The sequence below is a fragment of the Ranitomeya variabilis genome, chromosome 1, assembly GCF_051348905.1.
Source record: "Ranitomeya variabilis isolate aRanVar5 chromosome 1, aRanVar5.hap1, whole genome shotgun sequence".
In the NCBI taxonomy this organism is placed as follows: Eukaryota; Metazoa; Chordata; class Amphibia; order Anura; family Dendrobatidae; genus Ranitomeya; species Ranitomeya variabilis.
Genome location: NC_135232.1, coordinates 948,132,716 through 948,151,829, shown reverse-complemented (window position 1 = coordinate 948,151,829; position 19,114 = coordinate 948,132,716). Strand labels below are relative to the sequence as shown.

General features: G+C 43.7%; 1 protein-coding gene across 2 annotated transcripts in view; it reads left to right on the top strand.

The window, feature by feature from the left end:
* Window positions 1-1,885: 1,885 nt before the first annotated feature.
* Window positions 1,886-19,114, top strand: part of INPP4B (inositol polyphosphate-4-phosphatase type II B) — a 1,036,387-nt gene continuing 1,019,158 nt past the window's right edge. Inside the window, exon 1 of one of the 2 annotated variants that reach the window (XM_077279253.1) lies at window positions 1,886-2,417. In XM_077279253.1, coding sequence (XP_077135368.1) covers window positions 2,327-2,417 — 91 coding nt within the window. In that variant the 5' untranslated portion in view covers window positions 1,886-2,326. The remainder of the gene's footprint in view (window positions 2,418-19,114) is intronic. The other variant, XM_077279254.1, reaches the window with a different exon arrangement.

The following is a 19,114-nucleotide window of genomic DNA, read 5'->3' as shown; positions in this document are numbered from 1 at the left end:
GAGAAGTTAGCTACTCAGTCAAGAAGAGAGTTGGAACTGAGCAGACATGTGGTTCTGCAGCTCCTGACAGAACAGTCTGTAAGAGAATGTGAGGGGAGAAGGAGCAAAGGAGGAGAGAGATAAACTGGAGTGGAGCTGCGAGTGAGCTCCCTCCATGATCAAGAGCAGAAACCCGAGGCTGGAATTCCGAGGTTGTGGGGGTAACTGTATGCCCCACAGCAGAAACCGGCGGGCAGGAGATTCCAAGTCTCCTGGCCACCATTACACCTGAAGGCTCAGCTGCAGATTAGAGCCATGAGTCACCACAAGAGGGGACACCTGTTAAAAGGTTTGAGTTGCCCGCCATGCAGGTAGTGTCCACCTAAAAGGGACAGAGAGAAAGAGAGGACCTTGTGTGAAGTCTCTGACAGCAAGGAACTTAAAACAGTAAGGAAGGCTTCCAACCCCACCTGGCTAGGGGGATTCCGAATTGCTTCTCCAGGCTGCCCGGACCTCACCATCACCTGTTACCTGTACCCTGGACTGTGCCTGCATTCTACCAGTAAAAGGTAAAGAGACTGCAACCTTGTGTCCTCTAATTCTTTCCTGCACCTTGCCATCTATCATCCTTACCAACTACAAAGGGAGCCTTGGGGACTAAATTCTACCTGTGGGGAACTAGACCTTCCTTGCTGCAATACCATCATCCCCAGAGGCCCCCCTTAAGCAGCGTCGGACAGCCCTGGCCGAGTACTACAGGTGGCATCACAAACATTACTCTTTAGACTTTATTTTCCCACTCCACTTTATCCCCTTTTATTGGACACCCAGGACCACGGACCGGGTCACTACCACCGTGACCACCCTTTAAGAACTGGCCCGGTTCCAAATTCCCCACGGTTCTAGCGTGTGCTCCATAGTACCCGACAGTGGCCACTATCAGACAGAGCAACTCCATAACTGAGCACTTCTGGCAGCTGCGAACACCGATAACAGCTGATCAGAGCGGAGGTGCTGGGTATCGGGTGCCGCACCTCCACCTATCAGAGATTAGTGATCTATCCTTAGGATAGGTCATCATTATTAAAGTAGTGGACAATCTCTTTAATACTATTAGACCATCTACTATAGGATATACACTGTAATGGATTCTCTTCTAGGAGTTTTAGTATTGGCATGCACTGTATGAACTCGTCAGTCATAGAATTAAATGCATGGATAATCATGTGTAGGGAAGACACTAATATTATACCTACTGTATAAGCTCATGCATACACAATATACATATATACAAGAATAATCAGCAGAGGAAGCATAGAAATGAAATGGTGTCTTCTAAATGAATAGTGAATTTACATACTGTGACCTTATTGTAAAACACAGAGCCACGTACAGTGCAATTTAATGCGTTTCTGAGGAAATGACAAAGCAAAAGCTGGGGAGGGGGGTTTAGATAGCAGAAGACGCAGTACTTAGCATTTCCCAATATTGTGCCATTTAAGGGGCAGCTGGTGGCAGTTGGTTCTTTTTTTTTGTCCTAATGAATATATGCCTGCTTCAAATATGGCTCATTAGCGTTAACAGACTGAAAATGGTCCCTGCAAGAGAAATAAGACGCAGCCAATCTTCACCATTTCATGATCCGCTTTGGAATTTCTTCCCAGAAGGTCACTCATGAAACAATTATGACTTTTATCAGGCATAACAGCAACAGACACCATGGGAAGTAATGAGGTTGGCAGCTCCCACATTCAACCTGTTGCCTGCTGAAGATGCTGTGTCATCCTGAATTCTCCCCACATTGTGACATGGATAGATGGGAAGCTTAGCATAAAGGACAGGGCTAATAGAGGAGATGATGGACATGTTCACCTCCCTGAGTCCCTGGGCTCCCTCTGTCAGGCTGCTGCTGCTGCAGCTAATGTATTGAATTCTTGGTAAAGTTTGCAGCTCCAGCAGCTGCCAGCTGAGCAGCACAGTCTACAGAGCAGGGAAGGCTGGATTATTCTGCCACCTAGTTTCCCAATGCATTAATTGCTGTGAAGCTTGGACGGTGCAGGAACTGAACAAGAAGCAACAGGGGACTGATTGTGGAGAGGTGTGTTAGGTGTGAGCTCCAGTGACAGGGAAGATCCATGTATAATGGTCTGTAGTAGGCACAGCATCACTGGTGCTGCTGCTATCTGCTACCTGCCCCTCTCTTGTCTAGGTGGCTGAAGACTCCTTGCACAGAGGGGAGAAGGAGCTGTTTCTTGAAGCCATAGCCAAGGTGAACTGCAAATCTTGGGCAGTGGCACTGGGAGCAGCGAACTGGGACAGGAGAACTGCCACTCTCAGCAAGCTGATCATGGAGATAAAGGAGGAGAGGACATGTAATGAAGCCCAGGATCTGATTTCTCCAGCTGAAGGGGAGAATGCTGTGCTATCACAGTGTACAAGTAAGTGCAGCAGCTCCATCAGCATGTAGTATCCATATGTATTGAGCAAACACTGTCAGAGTTCACATTTCATTATTAACCCTTTGCCAAATGGCTGGCTGTGCAGTGCATGCAGTGGCAGGTCTGATTCCACACTGCTTGGGATGAAGCTAATGCCAAATGTGATCATCTGTTCTAGCAAACACTGCACTGCACACCTAGGTGTGGGAATGATGAGTGGACGAGCTGCTACTCACCGAGCAACTGCTTCACCTGGGACTGGGCACACAACTTCCAGCTCCCCATTTAATTTCCTCTGATAGATGTGTACGTTTGTATAGCCATTCGTTTTATTTTCATATAGTTAAGCTATGAATTGGTACAGTTGCAAATTAAGTACAAATACATAAACATTTTATTCTTGCTGATACGGAAGAAGCACAAAAATTATGTGTATTTATATATTTGTGTGTGTGTTAGTTTTCACAATCACAAAACAAAGTCTACAAGCACAACACGCGCGCGCGCACACGCACACCTTGTAGACTTTCCTTTATGTATGTGTGTGTTGTTCTTGTAGACTTTCTTTTGTAATTGTGAACACACACATGCCCTTTGCAGGCTTTATTTTGGGATTGTGAACACACACCTTGCCGATTTTTGATTGCAGGCTATGTGTGTGTGTTCACAATCGAAAGTCTACAAGCTGTGTGTATGTGTTGTGCTAGTAGACTTTCTTTTGTGATTGTGAACCCACACACACCTTGCAGGCTTTCTTTTGTGATTGTGAAGTTTTAGCACCTTCATATGACCACTTTTGCAGAAAATGCTGAATGGACAGTGACATGCTTCCTTATTTGACTTTTGGGGAATCCATAGCAGTTATTGGAGCATTAAGTGATTCACTTTCTTGATGGTTGAGCATCTTAACTGCAGAGTCCCCAGTTCTCCAAAAATAATGTCTACATTGGTAATAAGATGTTGTCTGTCACTGGTACAAGTATGAGGTAGAAGATAGACAGATCCAGTTTGGTGAGAATACTACAGTAGCACATAAAACTTTATTATCACGGTAACACAACTTTAAAATTCATGCACCAAATTTACATTCCACGATATTACATTGTTCTAGCAATGGGTCTGATTCCATAAGCACAAATCACGGTGCTGTCTCTCACATTGCATTTTCTCTGGGTCTCCCTAAGACTGTAGTTAAATATCTCGGGAACATAGCATGGAGCAGTTTTTTATTTATTTTATTTTTTTTAAAAAGGGAAATTCATCCCTGCTCCTTCCGTACATATTGGTGTCTGTTTGCTGCATTATTGCAAGAATTATGGCCAACCCGTTGGACTGGCCGAGTCTGCTGTGTAGTAATTTCCAGGAAGCGATTCCATAGCATGGGGAATAGTGTAGGTAGTAATCCAATAAACCTTTAGCACATTCCGGATGCTCAGCATAATGCAGCTTCTCTAGTTCTGAGCTTTATGATACGTTCTGAACATCTCATTTGTCACAGCTCTGAGCAAAAGTTGATTTCTTTGGTCTTTACTAACCTGATGTAGGAATTTAACCCTGGCACCTCCACACGGCTACTAAGTGACTACTAGGAACAATGTTTACTGATTTATATTGCTCCTGCCAGTTCTTGGTCTCTCATCTCTTTAATGACCAAACTTGATGGATGTTTGTTATCCTGGTTTATTTCCTACCACCATACGTGTGACTAAATGACGGTAATTATATTTTCAACGTGCCTAGTGTATCTTTGCCTTGCACATTTTGTTTTAATTCGGTCTTAGTCCCATCTTATCCCGTGTCCATAGCAACACAGTTTGGCAGCAGAAGACAAGCATCAAGCTACAGGGTCTAACACTATTGTATCCAATATATATCACATGCAACGTGTCTGGAGTTTTTGTATGATTGCCATCTGGAATTAGATAGCTGTGCTGTGGGGTATTTTGATGCTCTGTTCTGTATCATTTACCTCTTTGTAACACACATTTGTAAGGAGTTGATTTCACTTGAAGCCTGCAGATATTGTCAGCTGCTGAAGGTACCACATTTGCACAGAAGATGTTCATGCACTGTTCTTTAAATGCATGCTTTCTTTTCAAAGGAAAAAGTAGAGCAAGGGATCTAAAGAAAAGATTCAGCTCCTTAGGATATGACTATATGGCACACCACAATCCTTGATTCCCTTATCAGAAGAGGACCACGTAGGTCTTATCATCTTCACCACTTAGATATCTTGTCCTCTCTATTACTATCATTTATAGGTAATTCCATGATTATTGTATGGTTTTAACATACGGTATATACAAGCTCTCAAGGTAATCAGATCCTACCTCCAAAAAAATAGTTTCTAGTGATGTATATTCAGTTTGAGATCAGTTTTGACTTTACATAAACCCCTGCCTCCAATAGTGAAGAGAATAGATTTTGTGAATGAATGGTACTTATTCTGCAAAATAAGAGGTTTTTCTGGAAGAAGTCCAAAGAGGTGACATCTAGAGAGTCAGATGGGTATCTTGGAAAGACTGCATATAACCCAAGGCTGCTGTCACCTGCTGACTTAGGGATTGCAGGGGACTAAACATACTATTTTACCTTAAGAATTTCATGCCCTCCATAAATCTGATGGATGAGATATTAATAGATATAAATATATATATATATTTTTTTTTAAACAAAAATAGGAAAATTGAGGTAAAGTGACTATGGGAAGAAAACAGAAGAGGCTTAATGAATACTAGACGAGGCATGCGTTGACTTTTCGAAAAAGTAAGGGTACCGTCACACAGTGCCATTTTGATCGTTACGACGGCACGATCCGTGACGTCGCAGCGTCGTATGATTATCGCTCCAGCGTCGTAGACTGCGGTCACATGTTGCAATCACGGCGCTGGAGCGATGCCGAGGTCCCCGGGTAACCAGGGTAAACATCGGGTAACTAAGCGCAGGGCCACGCTTAGTAACCCGATGTTTACCCTGGTTACCAGCGTAAACGTAAAAAAAACAAACCGTACATACTCACATTCCGGTGTCTGTCCCCCGGCGTTCTGCTTCTCTCCACTGTGTAAGCACAGCGGCCGGAAAGCAGAGCGGTGACGTCAGACGTCACCGCTGTGCTCGCTTTCCGGCCGGCCGGCGCTCACAGTGCAGAGAAGCTGAGACGCCGGAGGACAGACACCGGAATGTGAGTATGTACTGTTTGTTTTTTTTACGTTTACGCTGGTAACCAGGGTAAACATCGGGTTACTAAGCGCGGCCCTGCGCTTAGTTACCCGATGTTTACCCTGGTTACAAGCGATCGCATCGCTGGATCGCTGTCACACACAACGATCCAGCGATGTCAGCGGGTGATCAAGCGACGAAAGAAAGTTCCAAATGATCTGCTACGACGTACGATTCTCAGCAGGGTCCCTGATCGCTGCTGCGTGTCAGACACTGCGATATCGTAACGATATCGCTAGAACGTCACGAATCGTACCGTCGTAGCGATCAAAATGGTACTGTGTGACAGTACCCTAAAAGGCATACTGGAATCTATTTGTGAAGGATAAATGATGATCTGTATTACTCATTCATCCTTGACATGAACAATGCACAGAAAGACTTGTACTTTAGTACTTGAGTTTGTACATACAAAGCAGGATGACACATGTCTTATGTGAGCAAATGATACCGCAATGCTGCTATGTGGAATGATAGAGAGCATCATGGTACAATTTTAAATTTAAATATCTTGTTTTCTTCATTTTTGTCCACATCCTTTCTGTCTTTAGGCTATGTGCACACGCTGCGGATTTTGCTGCGAATCCGCAGCGGATTTGACACTGCGGATCTGCAGCAGTTTTCCATGAGTTTACAGTACCATGGAAACCTATGGAAAACGAAATCCGCAGTATGTCAATTCTTTATGCGGATTCCGCAGCGGTTTATACCTGTTCCACAATAGGAATCCGCAGGTGTAAATCCGCAGGTGGAATCCACACAAAAACGCGGGAAAACTGCGGTAATTCCGCAGTAAATCCGTAGTGCAGATTACCTGCGGATTTACCAAAATCAGTGTGGAAAAATCCGCACACCGTTCCGCAACGTGTGCTCATAGCCTTAGCCTACATTTTACTCTGTATTTTTGCTTTCTAGAATGTTATGCCTGAACAATACAAAATTGCATTGTTTTGTTACTTTATAATTGCATTTGGCACGGGTGTTGATTTTCTTTTGAGCTTTTTGTTTCCTGCTTTTTAACACGTGTTTGCCAAGAAGATTGACAAACAATGAATATCAAAGGAAAGTTCCAAATCATTGTCAAAAGCTTATTCCAGTGTTGGGTGGTAACGCTGCTAAGTTTATTGTGCTAATTCAGTAATAATTAGTGTTGAGCGATACCGTCCGATACTTGAAAGTATCGGTATCGGAAAGTATCGGCCGATACCGGCAAAGTATCGGATCTAATCCGATACCGATACCCGATACCAATACAAGTCAATGGGACTCAAGTATCGGACGGTATCCCTGATGGTTCCCAGGGTCTGAAGGAGAGGAAACTCTCCTTCAGGCCCTGGGAACCATATTAATGTGTAAAATAAAGAATTAAAATAAAAAATATTGCTATACTCACCTCTCCGACGCAGCCTGGACCTCAACCGAGGGACCCGGCAGCATTCTTTGCTTAAAATGCGCGTCACGGCTTGCTGTGATTGGTTGCGTCGCGGCCACATGGGCGACGCGACCAATCACAAGCCGTGACGTCACGGGAGGCAGGACACGCGCACATTTTAAAATGCGCGCGTGTCCTGCCTCCCGTGACGTCACGGCTTGTGATTGGTCGCGTCGCCCATGTGACCGCGACGCGACCAATCACAAAGCCGGAACGTAATTTTAAAATCCTGAAGGACCTGAAATTACGTCACGGCTTGCTGTGATTGGTTGCGTCGCGGCCACATGGGCAACGCGACCAATCACAAGCCGGGACGTCACGGGAGGCAGGACACGCGCGCATTTTAAAATGCGCGCGTGTCCTGCCTCCCGTGACGTCACGGCTTGTGATTGGTCGCGTCGCCCATGTGACCGCGACGCGACCAATCACAAAGCCGGAACGTAATTTTAAAATACTGAATGCCTAGAAGGACCTGAAAATTACGTCACGGCTTGCTGTGATTGGTCGCGTCGCGGCCACATGGGCGGCACGCGACCAATCACAAGCCGTGACGTCACGGAAGGAAGGAAAAGCGCGAATTTTAAGCAAAGAACGCTGCCGGTTCCCTCGGTGAGGTCCAGGCTGCGTCGGAGAGGTGAGTATAGCAATATTTTTTATTTTAATTCTTTATTTTACACATTAATGTTGTTTCGATACCGATACCCGATACCACAAAAGTATCGGATCTCGGTATCGGAATTCCGATACAGCAAATATCGGCCGATACCCGATACTTGCGGTATCGGAATGCTCAACACTAGTAATAATATTTGATACTGGTTGGTGATCTTTACTTTTAAGGCCACGTGCATATGTTGAGTATTTTGAGTTTTTTTCCTCAGTATTTGTAAGCCAAAACCAGGAGTGGGTGATAAATACAGAAGTGGTGTCGTGTTTTTATTATACATTTCCTCTGATTGTTCCAGCCTGGCTTTTCCTTACAAATACTGAGGTAAAAAACTCTCCAAATACTCAACGTGTGCACGTGGCTTAAAACTATAATCAGATAATTCTGACCACCTTTTAAATTTATTCTGGACTGTAGTAAAAAAAGATGAGACCAGTGCTTCTGAACCAACAGTTTCCAGAATAATGGATTTTTATTTTCTGAGATGTATTTCTAGAAAAGTTACCATAATATTACAAAAGCCTAAAGTACATTTGCAATTTTACCCATGTATCCATATTGAGAATCTTAACTCCTAATGGGGTTGTTCAATACTCAGATAACCCCTTATCAATCACCATAGTTCCCCCATGTAAAATAATAGCAGCTATATTCCCCTCTGATGGGATAACTTGACATTGGCTGCAGGGCTCGCATGACATAACAATTAACATAAAAATGTAATGGGAGCTATGGGACAGTAGGCACCAACATTGCTGGAATAGTCTCCGCACCAGAGTGGAGTGTAGCTCCTATTATTTTACATAGGAGATCTATGGTGATTGAGGAGGTTGTCTGAACAGTCGACAACCCCTATAAACCTCCTGTCGGAGGCATCACACCCAGCCAAATCATTCTCTTGCCGTGCATTGATGAGAGACAAACACCCCGAAACAAGTCTCCAAATGTGGGTTTGGCTTCTTTTAGTAAGCTTCTTATAGAGCTCAGCGCTGAGATCTCATCTCCCGAGATCTTGGCGCCGCCCACGGCAGCCATTTTCCCAGAGTCCACTGCATAGGAAACCATGTAACTGCAGGGGTCTGGGCTTTCACAAAATGTCGGCAGAGCCCCCGCAGCACAGAAGACCCTCAGCGGCGTGCTATACAGCCGGACACCCCCTCATCCCAGCCTGCAGCCTTTAGCAATGCTCCATTCTTGCCTCTTCCAGCAGTGACCCTGGGACCCCTCTTCACCGCAGCCACCACGCCCGTAAGCAATAAGTCTCATGGATTATAAGAAGCACCATCATTTTATTTAAAAAAATGATTTTTTTCCCTATTTTTCTCCTCAAAATTTGGGGTGCATCTTATAATCCGCAAAATACGGTAACTCTGGAACGCTGTAACGGATACCACTTATTCTGAGATGTCATGACATATTGTACTTCATGATAGTGATAAAATGTCTTCTCTATGACTTAAATTTATTTGTGAAAAAAATGGAAATTTGCCAAAAATTTTACAATTTTATTGTTTATGCCCTTAAATCAGTTATATCACATAAAATAGTTAAGAAATAACATTTCCCACATGTTGACTTTATATCAGCACAATTTTTAAAACATAATTTTAATGTTAGGAAGTTATAAGGGTTAAAAGTTGACCAGCGATTTCTCATCTTTCCAACAAAATTTCCAAACTCATTTTTTTTAGGGACCACGTCACATTTGAAGTGACTTTGAGTGGTCGTTATGAGAGAAAATACCCAAAAGTGACACCATTCTAAAAACTGCACCCCTCAAGGCTTATTAACCCTTCAGGTACTTCACAGGAATTTTGGAATTTGGAAGGAAAAAATACACATTTAACTTTTTGTCACAGAAATTTTGCTTTAGACCCAATTTTTTTTTTTTTTTTTTCGCAAGGGTAACAGGAAAAAAAAGGAACCCCAAAATTCGGTGTGCAATTTCTCCTGAGCATACTGATACCCCATATGTGGGGGGAACTAGACCCCTGAGGGAACTTATCTGTATGGGGAGCACCTTGAACCCCCAGGTGCTTAACAGAAGTTTTTTAACACTGAGCCGTGAAAATGTTTGTCCACAAAAATGTTTTTTAGCCCCAAATTTTGCATTTTCCCAAGGGTAACAGGAAAAATTGCACCATGCACAACAAATTATAATTTCTCCTGAGTATGTGGATGCCCCATATGTGAGGGTAAACTACTGTTTGAGCTCAAGGCGGGGCTCAGAAAAGGAGTGATGATTTTTAATGCAGACTTTGATGGAATGGTCTGTCATGTCTCGTTTGGAGAGCCCCTGATGTGCCTAAATAGTGAAAAAAAAAAACACAAGTAACACCATTTTGGAAGCTAGACCCATCATTGATTGTATCTAGATATGGGGTGAGCACTTTGAATCCCCAGCTGCTTCACAGAAGTTTATAATGTAGAACTGTAAAAATACAAAAATCTAATTTTTCCCACAAAAATGTTTATTTAGCCCCAAATTTTTTTATTTTCATAAAGGTAGCAGGAGAAAATGAATGTTTTGCAATTTCTCCTGAGTATACCAATACTCCATATGCAGTAGGAAAGCTGCTTTTGAGCCACAGTGCAAGGCTCAGAAGGGAAGAAGCGTCATATTAGAGTTCACATTTTCCTGGACTGGTTTGAGCGTGCCATGTCACATTGGCAGAGCCCCTGAAGTGCCACAACAGAAGAACACCCCATTTAAAAAACTGTACCTCTCAATAAATTTACCTAAAGGTGCAGTGATCATACTGACAAATAGCGCTCCAACCCTCCCGAGTCTCGCCATATGGTTAAGCAGTACTGTTATACAGGAGGCATACTGGAGTGCAGAATTTTCTATAATAGTTTCAGGACTCCATATTATACAGAGCCCCTAAGTACTACATGTGTGGACGTACAGTAATGCTTAGCCATACGGAGAGACTCGGGAGGAATGGAGTGCCATTTGCCTTTTGGAGCATAGATTTTATTAGAATAGATTGTGGACTCCATATGCAGAGCCCCTAAGTGCTAAAAAAGCAGAATCCCTTCTCAAGTGACCCCGTTTTGGAAATTATGCCCCTTTGGGAATTTATCTACAGGTGCAGTGACGATTTTGACTGCATGGGTGTTTGCCAGAAACAAGCAGCTGTGCATGTTGCTGAGTGAAAATGGCAAACTGCCGTTGTAGTGACTAGTACGTTGTAGGTACCAGAACTTTATAGTGTCCGTGCAATGTGCCCAGCTCATGCCTGGAACATCAAATGAATTAAAAAACTTCTGTTGGATATTCATCTGCTTCCACAACAGTGTCTACGGACTTGTATGTGACTGCCTCACTTTGAATGTTAGACTGAATAATACTGTTAAGTTCATAGACGTCTTTGTTCTTGGCCGCAAGGATAGCTTATTCACTCAGCCAATCGTAATTCTTATAATTGGTTTGAATATTGGGAAATACTTTTTCAATCAATTCTTCTTTTGACGCCACTAAATTGCAGACGTTATGAGGCAATGAAATTCATCCTGAGGTCAGAATCAACCGGCACCTTTCCGTTCCCAGTTTCCATCAATTGATGTGAAAATATCTCAGCTGATCGATTGTTTTGCAGTTGGACATGCATATTTGTAGTTAATTTTTAACTTTTCATATCACCACAAAGTAGACCATTTCAGTCAAGCATTTATTTCATCTGCTGGTGTTGATCGAGGAATTACAGATATTGTTTGTATGAAATCTCCTGCAAGCAATATTAATGGGCTCCCAAATGGTCTGATGTTTCTGTGCAAATCTTGCAATGATTGATCAAGAGCCTTGAGTGATTTTTATTTTTTTTTTGTGCGCCATTGTGTATTCATCCCAAACAACAAGTTTGCATTTCTGCAATAATTTCCCCATGCCAGATGCTTTGGAAATGTCGCATGTGGGAGTTTCAATGAATTGTATGTTCAATGGCAATTTCAAAGCGGAATGAGTAGTTCTTCCACCTGGTAGCAATGTTGTAGTTATTCCGGACGACGCAAGAGCTAAGGCTATGCAATTTTGGGATCGAATTGCAGCCAGAATCAATCTAATTAGGAAAGTTTTACAAGTTCCTCCTGGCGCATTTAAGAAGATGATTTCTCCAACCCCGTTATCGATATTTTGCATTATTTGATCGTAAATGCCTTTTTGCTCAAGCGTTAGCTTAGGAATATTTGATTGCACATACGACATAAGATCACTCATGTTGTAATTTTGTTCACAATGCAATTCTACATTGAATGAAGCAGCAGTTGATCGATTCAGTGATGACATTCCCAATTGATTGAGAACTTTGTTCGCGATTTCTAAGCACAAATCTTCAATCATTATCTATGCTTTGTTGTAGATTTCTGCTGTGAAATCCATGTTCATATTTGAATTTTCCTTGCGTATTCGACGGAAAATATCTTCAGCCATGTGCAATTTATATTTCTCCCATAACTCTGTTGGAGATGAAGGAGAACAGGCAGTCAATATGATTGCAAATAATGCATGACTTTGATTTGGATGTGATGTGTTGCACACGTCATTAGTGCATATGTGGCACTCTGTGTCTGTGTCGCCACAAAATGGTCACATATGTACTATTTAATATGTGTATTGCAAATGATGGAAGGTATGCTTTCTCTGCTGGGGACAACTGCACACACAATTTACACCACTCCCTTACTCTGCCTGAAGCTTAGAACTTTGCACATATACCCTAACTGGGAGGGGAGAGGCATAGTTGGTGTGTGAAGGGTAAAAAAAAACCGTAAAAGAAAAAATGGCGATTGTTCAGGGAGAGACATGTGCTTCTTCCAGGTACCATGCTGAGAAGGATCAGGGTATCAGCTTCTAGGCCATCCAGACTTCCAGAGTCGGGTGGTAAGCTGAGATACTTTGTGGTTTTCATAACCAGCATTGAAGTGTTTTTCCCAGGAGCTTTGTAGCAAATGAGAGTCAGTGAGAGATTGTGCAAGAACAAACATGTTCTTCACATAAGATTCACGCTGCAAGTTGCCGGGGGAGAAAACGCCGTGAGTACTTGGCTGTACAGGAAGTTTCAGACTCCAGGAAACCTTTGTCCCAGAAGGGATTACAGCAGCAGGAAGTTTATACTGAATCACAGCAGAGAAAGATGATTCCCATCATGCATAGCAGACTGTATACCTGGTGAGAGTTGTATTCCATCCTCTGAAACTGTATTTGGACTTCAGTAAAAGGCAAAGTGACTTTCCTTGTCTCATGCCTTATTACTCTGCACCATCTACTTCTATCACTATCCCTGGGGGGCCAGCCCTAGATGGAGGGGAGTTAAACATCTGCACTGCCATCATCACCTACCCCCCAGGGATCATCTGCAGTGCCGGCCATATTAGAGCCGAACACTCCAACTGGCGTCACAAACTCTTCTTTTGTTTTTTTCTCTAATTTTTGTTTTCCTCTTTATTTTTATTCTTATTCCCTGTTTCACTGTCCCCAGAGCACAGACATCGGGGGGGCATGGCCACCATCCCCGTGACCCCCAGAATCTAACGCTACACAGTGACCTGAGTACACCACTCTGGGCCATACACATACATCCCAGTGTTGGTCGTTCTCCAATAAATTCAGAGTTTGACCTGCACTGTGGAAAGTGGCATGTGTAACGCCATTGACAATTCTCAATTTCTGGACAGAGGTTGGACTGGGCACATTTACCAACAGCATGTGAATAAAAAAGCATTCATCTTGATTGGGATGCACGGTGTACAGTCTGCCTATCGTAGTTTTTTGAATATGCTAGGTTCTCCATCAACTGGCTCTCCTCGTTTGCGTCGTCCAAATGATTTTCTACTCGCAATCCATGTGTAATACGTAGGCACTTGCGAATACAGCAGTGTTTTTGCAAACGCGTCATCTCTACATAACGTGAAGAAAGCAATTAACGTTTGTAGCCGGTGGATTCAGGGCTATCTATAGTATATTTGCAGCTGTGAAATAAACGCGTTGTCCATTTACTAGATGTACTGCTAAGTAGTGTTCCGATACTGCAAATATCGGGTATCGGCCGATATTCGCTGTATCGGAATTCCGATACCGAGTTCCGATATTTTTGCGATATCGGGATCCATAATCATGTAAAAAATAAAGAATAAAAATAAAAAATATGGATATACTCACCTCTCCGACGGCCCCCGGCTCACAGCGGTGCAACCGGCAGCCTCCGTTCCTAAGAATGCAGTGAGTGTAGGACCTGCGATGATGTCGCGGTCTTGTGATTGGTCGCGTGACCGCTCATGTGACCGCTCACGTGACCGCGACATCATCGAAGGTCCTTCAATCTCTGCATTCTTAGGAACGGAGGCAGACGCTTGCAGCGGTGACAGTCAGGGCTCGTCCGAGGGTGAGTATATCCATATTTTTTATTTTTATTCTTTATTTTTTACATGAATATGGATCCCAGGGCCTGAAGGAGAGTTTCCTCTCCTTCAGACCCTGGGAACCATCCAGGATCACTTCCGATATTTGTGTCCCATTGACTTGTATTGGTATCGGGTATCGGTATCGGCGATATCCGATATTTTTGGGATATCGGACGATCCAATCCGATACCGATACTTTGAAATATCGGAAGGTATCGCTCAACACTATCAACACTACTGCTAAGTGAACAACAGCTGGACTTTGATCATGTATGGGAAATGAAAGAATTTGCAATACAGCTTCACTGCGGCTTATGTATCTTCCAGCCTCATACTGTGCAATTTCGTCTATATGTATGACCGCATTGCTATCACTTCTTTCTGGTTGCATGCCAAAAACTGCCATGCCGCTGCCTTTATTCACGTACCTACAAATGTATTTGATTGCTTTAACGGAGTTACAGTATTCCACGTTTATGTGCGCTTTGTATATTTTTGATAGCAAAGGCAAATGTGGGACAGCCCACCTGTTATCTACTTCGGTGTCACCGTTTCGCATTTGTATGGTTGCTAATTTACCAACATCTATTGATCTTCTGTATAAAGGAAATCCAACTGTGTTGGATACTAATGTTCGAGGATAACGTTTAGAGCATTTTCAGTCTTTCATACATGGTGAATTTGGATTCAGTGTACCGCAACCGCAAGGTCCATAAATCATCATATTTTTCTTCACAACTTCATGCAAATCCTTATAGACGTCAGCATCAGGTATCTCAGTGCATATTACATCGTCAATTTCGTTTGAAGTGATTTTGTTATAGAGCCAGATTAGTATATGTGCATGTGGTAATCATCTCTTTTGCCATTCTACTGAGTACATCCAGCAGCGTACAGACACAAACACTTCATGTTTTACCATGATATCCATCAGCGATTTCGACTTGTTTTAAAACACCTACTGTGATGTTATGCCTATCCACCGGCGATTGTCCAGGAAGTAAGTGCTGTTGTATATCGTCCCAAGATGGATTGCATGTGAATGTAATGTTGCGCTGTTCAAAAAAGCATGTTTTTACCTGTCACAAGTGTGCCATCTATATCATAGGTATATAAAAACACACTCATATTCAAATGCAACGTTGTGTTAAAATTTCAAAGCAACTGGTGAAGAACATTGGACATTAAAGATTTTGAACAAACGGACATTTACATTTTTATTAATATAGATATATTACTAATGTTACCCTTGGTGGAGGAAAGCAAGATTTACTACAAGACCAACATTTCTAATAATACCGCTGTATAAGAGTATGTAATTATATCAATATAATAATGTTGCAATATTACAAACCATAACACAATTTTGCCAGCGTATACGATATTGATAATACCACCATAATGATTGTTAAGGGTTAAAGTTGATCTGACTTCAGACTTCTGAATCCTCATAGCGCATACTGTGGGGATTCTCCTGTGCCGACATTGGGAGCAGCCGTTTTGACTGCAGAATACGATTTTCACACCTCCGGCCATATTCTGAATAGGTGCAGTCTGGTTTGCTAATTTCACTTGTATTGAGCGTGGCTATGCATGTCTAGTCAGCAGGTGACTGCATGTATGCAAATCACATACTTGGGGTCACATGATCAGGGTCGTAACTACAGTAGGTGTGAGGGTTGCAATCACACCCCGGTCCTGGAGCCTAGGGGGCCCCAAAAGTCCCTTTGGCCTTTATAAAAAGACAAATAGTATTAAAGACCTTCAATAATTGGGGGCCCCATTAGAGCTTTTGGTTTGGGACCCATTCTGTTGAAGTTACGCCACTGCACATGATTATCAACTCTCTGTGCCAGCATCAGAGAATCCTTACAGCAGAAGTCTGCAGTCACATACATTCACATACAGTCACATAGAGTCACTGCAGACTTAAACTTCAAGGTTGGACAACTACTTTAACCAAAACCCCTGAACTAAGACTGATATTATCGCCATACAGTGACCATATAATGGTGATATCAGGTCTACACCAGTGCTCTGCAGACCATATATGTGTATACTGTGCAGGTTCTCACCAGTGACATCTCGATTGTTGTCATTCATTTTCTCTTTTCTTTTGCATTTGGTTCAGACCGCTATAACCTTTTATTCTATCCATAACTCATCACTACAAAATGTAACACACAGACATCTTCACTTTAATGATTTTCCAGGATCCTACTCACATTTTGCCACCTCTACAAAACCACAACTTGTTCTGCCTTATAATAATTGCCCTGTGCAATGCTCCACATTGACATCTTTTAATAATGACCCTGTACCTTTCTAATATATAATTGCCTAGAATACTACTTCCTGCAATTTGTGCCAACTTCCGTGGCTTTGTCCGGAGCTAATGTCCGGAGCTAATGTCCGGAGCTAATGTCCGGAGCTAATGTCCGGAGATAAGTGACGTCACCAGTGTCCTACACCCAGGCAGAGCACAGGGGCCCCAGGCAGCATATGGGGCCCCAGGCAGAGCACAGTGGCCCCAGGCAGAGCACAGGGGCCCCAGGCAGCATATGGGGCCCCAGGCAGAGCACAGTGGTCCCAGGCAGAGCACAGGGGCCCCAGGCAGCCTATGGGGCCCCAGGCAGAGCACAGTGGCCCCAGGCAGAGCACAGGGGCCCCAGGCAGCATATGGGGCCCCAGGCAGAGCACAGTGGCCCCAGGCAGAGCACAGGGGCCCCAGGCAGAACACAGGGGCCCCAGGCAGAGCACAGGGGCCCCAGGCAGAGCACAGGGGCCCCAGGCAGCATATGGGGCCCCAGGCAGAGCACAGGGGCCCCAGGCAGAGCACACATCAAATCGGAGGCCAAGGGGCCCCGCCAACCAAATCGGAGGCCGAGGGGCCCCGCCAACCAAATCGGAGCCGAGGAGCCCCGCCCACCAAATCGAAGGCCGAGCGGCCCCGCCCACCAAAGCGGAGGCCGAGGGGCCCGGCCCACCAAATCGAAGGCCGAGGGGCCCCGCCCACCAAAGCGGAGGCCGAGGGTCCCCGCACACCAAATCGGAGGCCGAGGGTCCCCGCCCACCAAATCGGAGGCCGAGGGTCCCCACCCACCAAATCGGAGGCCGAGGGTCCCCGCCCACCAAATCGGAGGCCGAGGGTCCCCGCCCACCAAATTGGAGGCTGAGGGTCCCCGCCCACCAAATCGGAGGCCGAGGGTCCCCGCCCACCAAATCGGAGGACGAGGGGCCCCACCTGTGAAAATTTTACTGTGAAAATACCTGATGGGCACACAAGTATGCGCCAGTATGGGTACTAAGAGCTTTTCCACATAATAATGAAATATTTTAAAATGTCATAGAACATACCAATATACATAGTTATTGATACATATTATTTATTATTTACATTATTGTTCTTAAGCAAAGAACCGTTGTTGTGGCATTTGCCACAACACGCAAAGTTGTTGTCTGATGTCTTTCATCACTCCCCTCATAAGCATGTTCATGGATCCTGTGTAACTGTACCTTAAATAACAAGAATTGTCAAGAGCTGGTGAGTGCAGCCATTTTTTGTTCTTTCTTACTATTATTTATTAATTGTATTATTCTTACATTTGAATAAATAAAGTATATATGGATTCTAGACTCCCGATTCTTTAGAATCGGGCTGCCATCTAGTTTATAATAATAAAATATCCCCTGTGTTTTCTAATAAATCCCTAAAATTATAACTGTACCCCCATTGTGCCTCCTTATAATAATGACCCTCTTATTACATAAATGTCAAAAGAGAAGGCACCACTCCATTATTTCAAAAAGTGTAGGATTTATGTTAGACCCACATATCAGTGCGACGTTTCAGCTCTACTGAGCTTTTCTCAAGCTTGAGAAAAGCTCAGTAGAGCTGAAACGTCGCACTGATATGTGGGTCTAAAATAAATCCTACACTTTTTGAAATAATGGAGTGCTGCCTTCTCTTTTGACATTTATGGAAAGTGGACGACCAGTGGACAGGTTGCCTGGAGGCTTTGCACCCGGAGATAAGTAATATTGTTGTGCTGTTCCCTTTTTTTATGAATATACCTCTTATTACATAGTTATAAGGGTTGAAAAAAGACCTAGGTCCATGAAGGTCAACCTTCCTCCACCAATTGTACATTTGTCACTAATTTAACTATAACTCCATGCCTCTTTATTTAAATAAGGGCAGAGACTTATAGAGAAGTAACAGGTCTCATAGAAAAAGTCCTATCACGTCACAGAAGAGCATATCTCCCAACTTTTTAACCCCTTACTGCCATCGGACGGAATAGTACATCTGATGGCAGTATCCCCTGATTTGATGTGGGCTCTGGCGGTGAGCCCAATTCAAAGCCGGGACATGTGAGCTGACATGTGGCCGCAATAGGCGCGGGTGGAATCGCGATCCACCCGTGCCTATTAGGCCAGCGTCACACATGCGAGTTTTACGGATGTAAGAGCGCAGAAACTACGTCCGTAAAACTCGCATTAAATACGGCACAATTATTCTCAATGGGGCTGCTCCTATCAGCCGTATATTACGGATCCGTAATATACGGCTTTCTACGGCCGTACAAAATCGCAGCATGCTGCGTTCGTCAGCGTATTGCGCAAAAAAATCGCCAATGAAAGTCTATGGGGGCGAGAAAAATACGGATTCCACACGGACCAGCAGTGTGACTTGCGAGAAATACGCAGCGGTGTTAGTGAAAAGTCGGTAATTCAATTGCCGGCATTTCATTTCTCCTGCACAAACCCGACATGATATGAGACATGGTTTACATACAGTAAACCATCTCATATCCCCTTTTTTTTTTGCATATTCCTGACTACTAATGTTAGTAGTGTGTATGTGCAAAATTTCAGCGCTGTAGCTGCTAAAATAAAGGGTTAAATGGCGGAAAAAATTGGTGTGGGCTCCCGCGCAATTTTCTCCGCCAGAATGGTAAAGCCAGTGACTGAGGG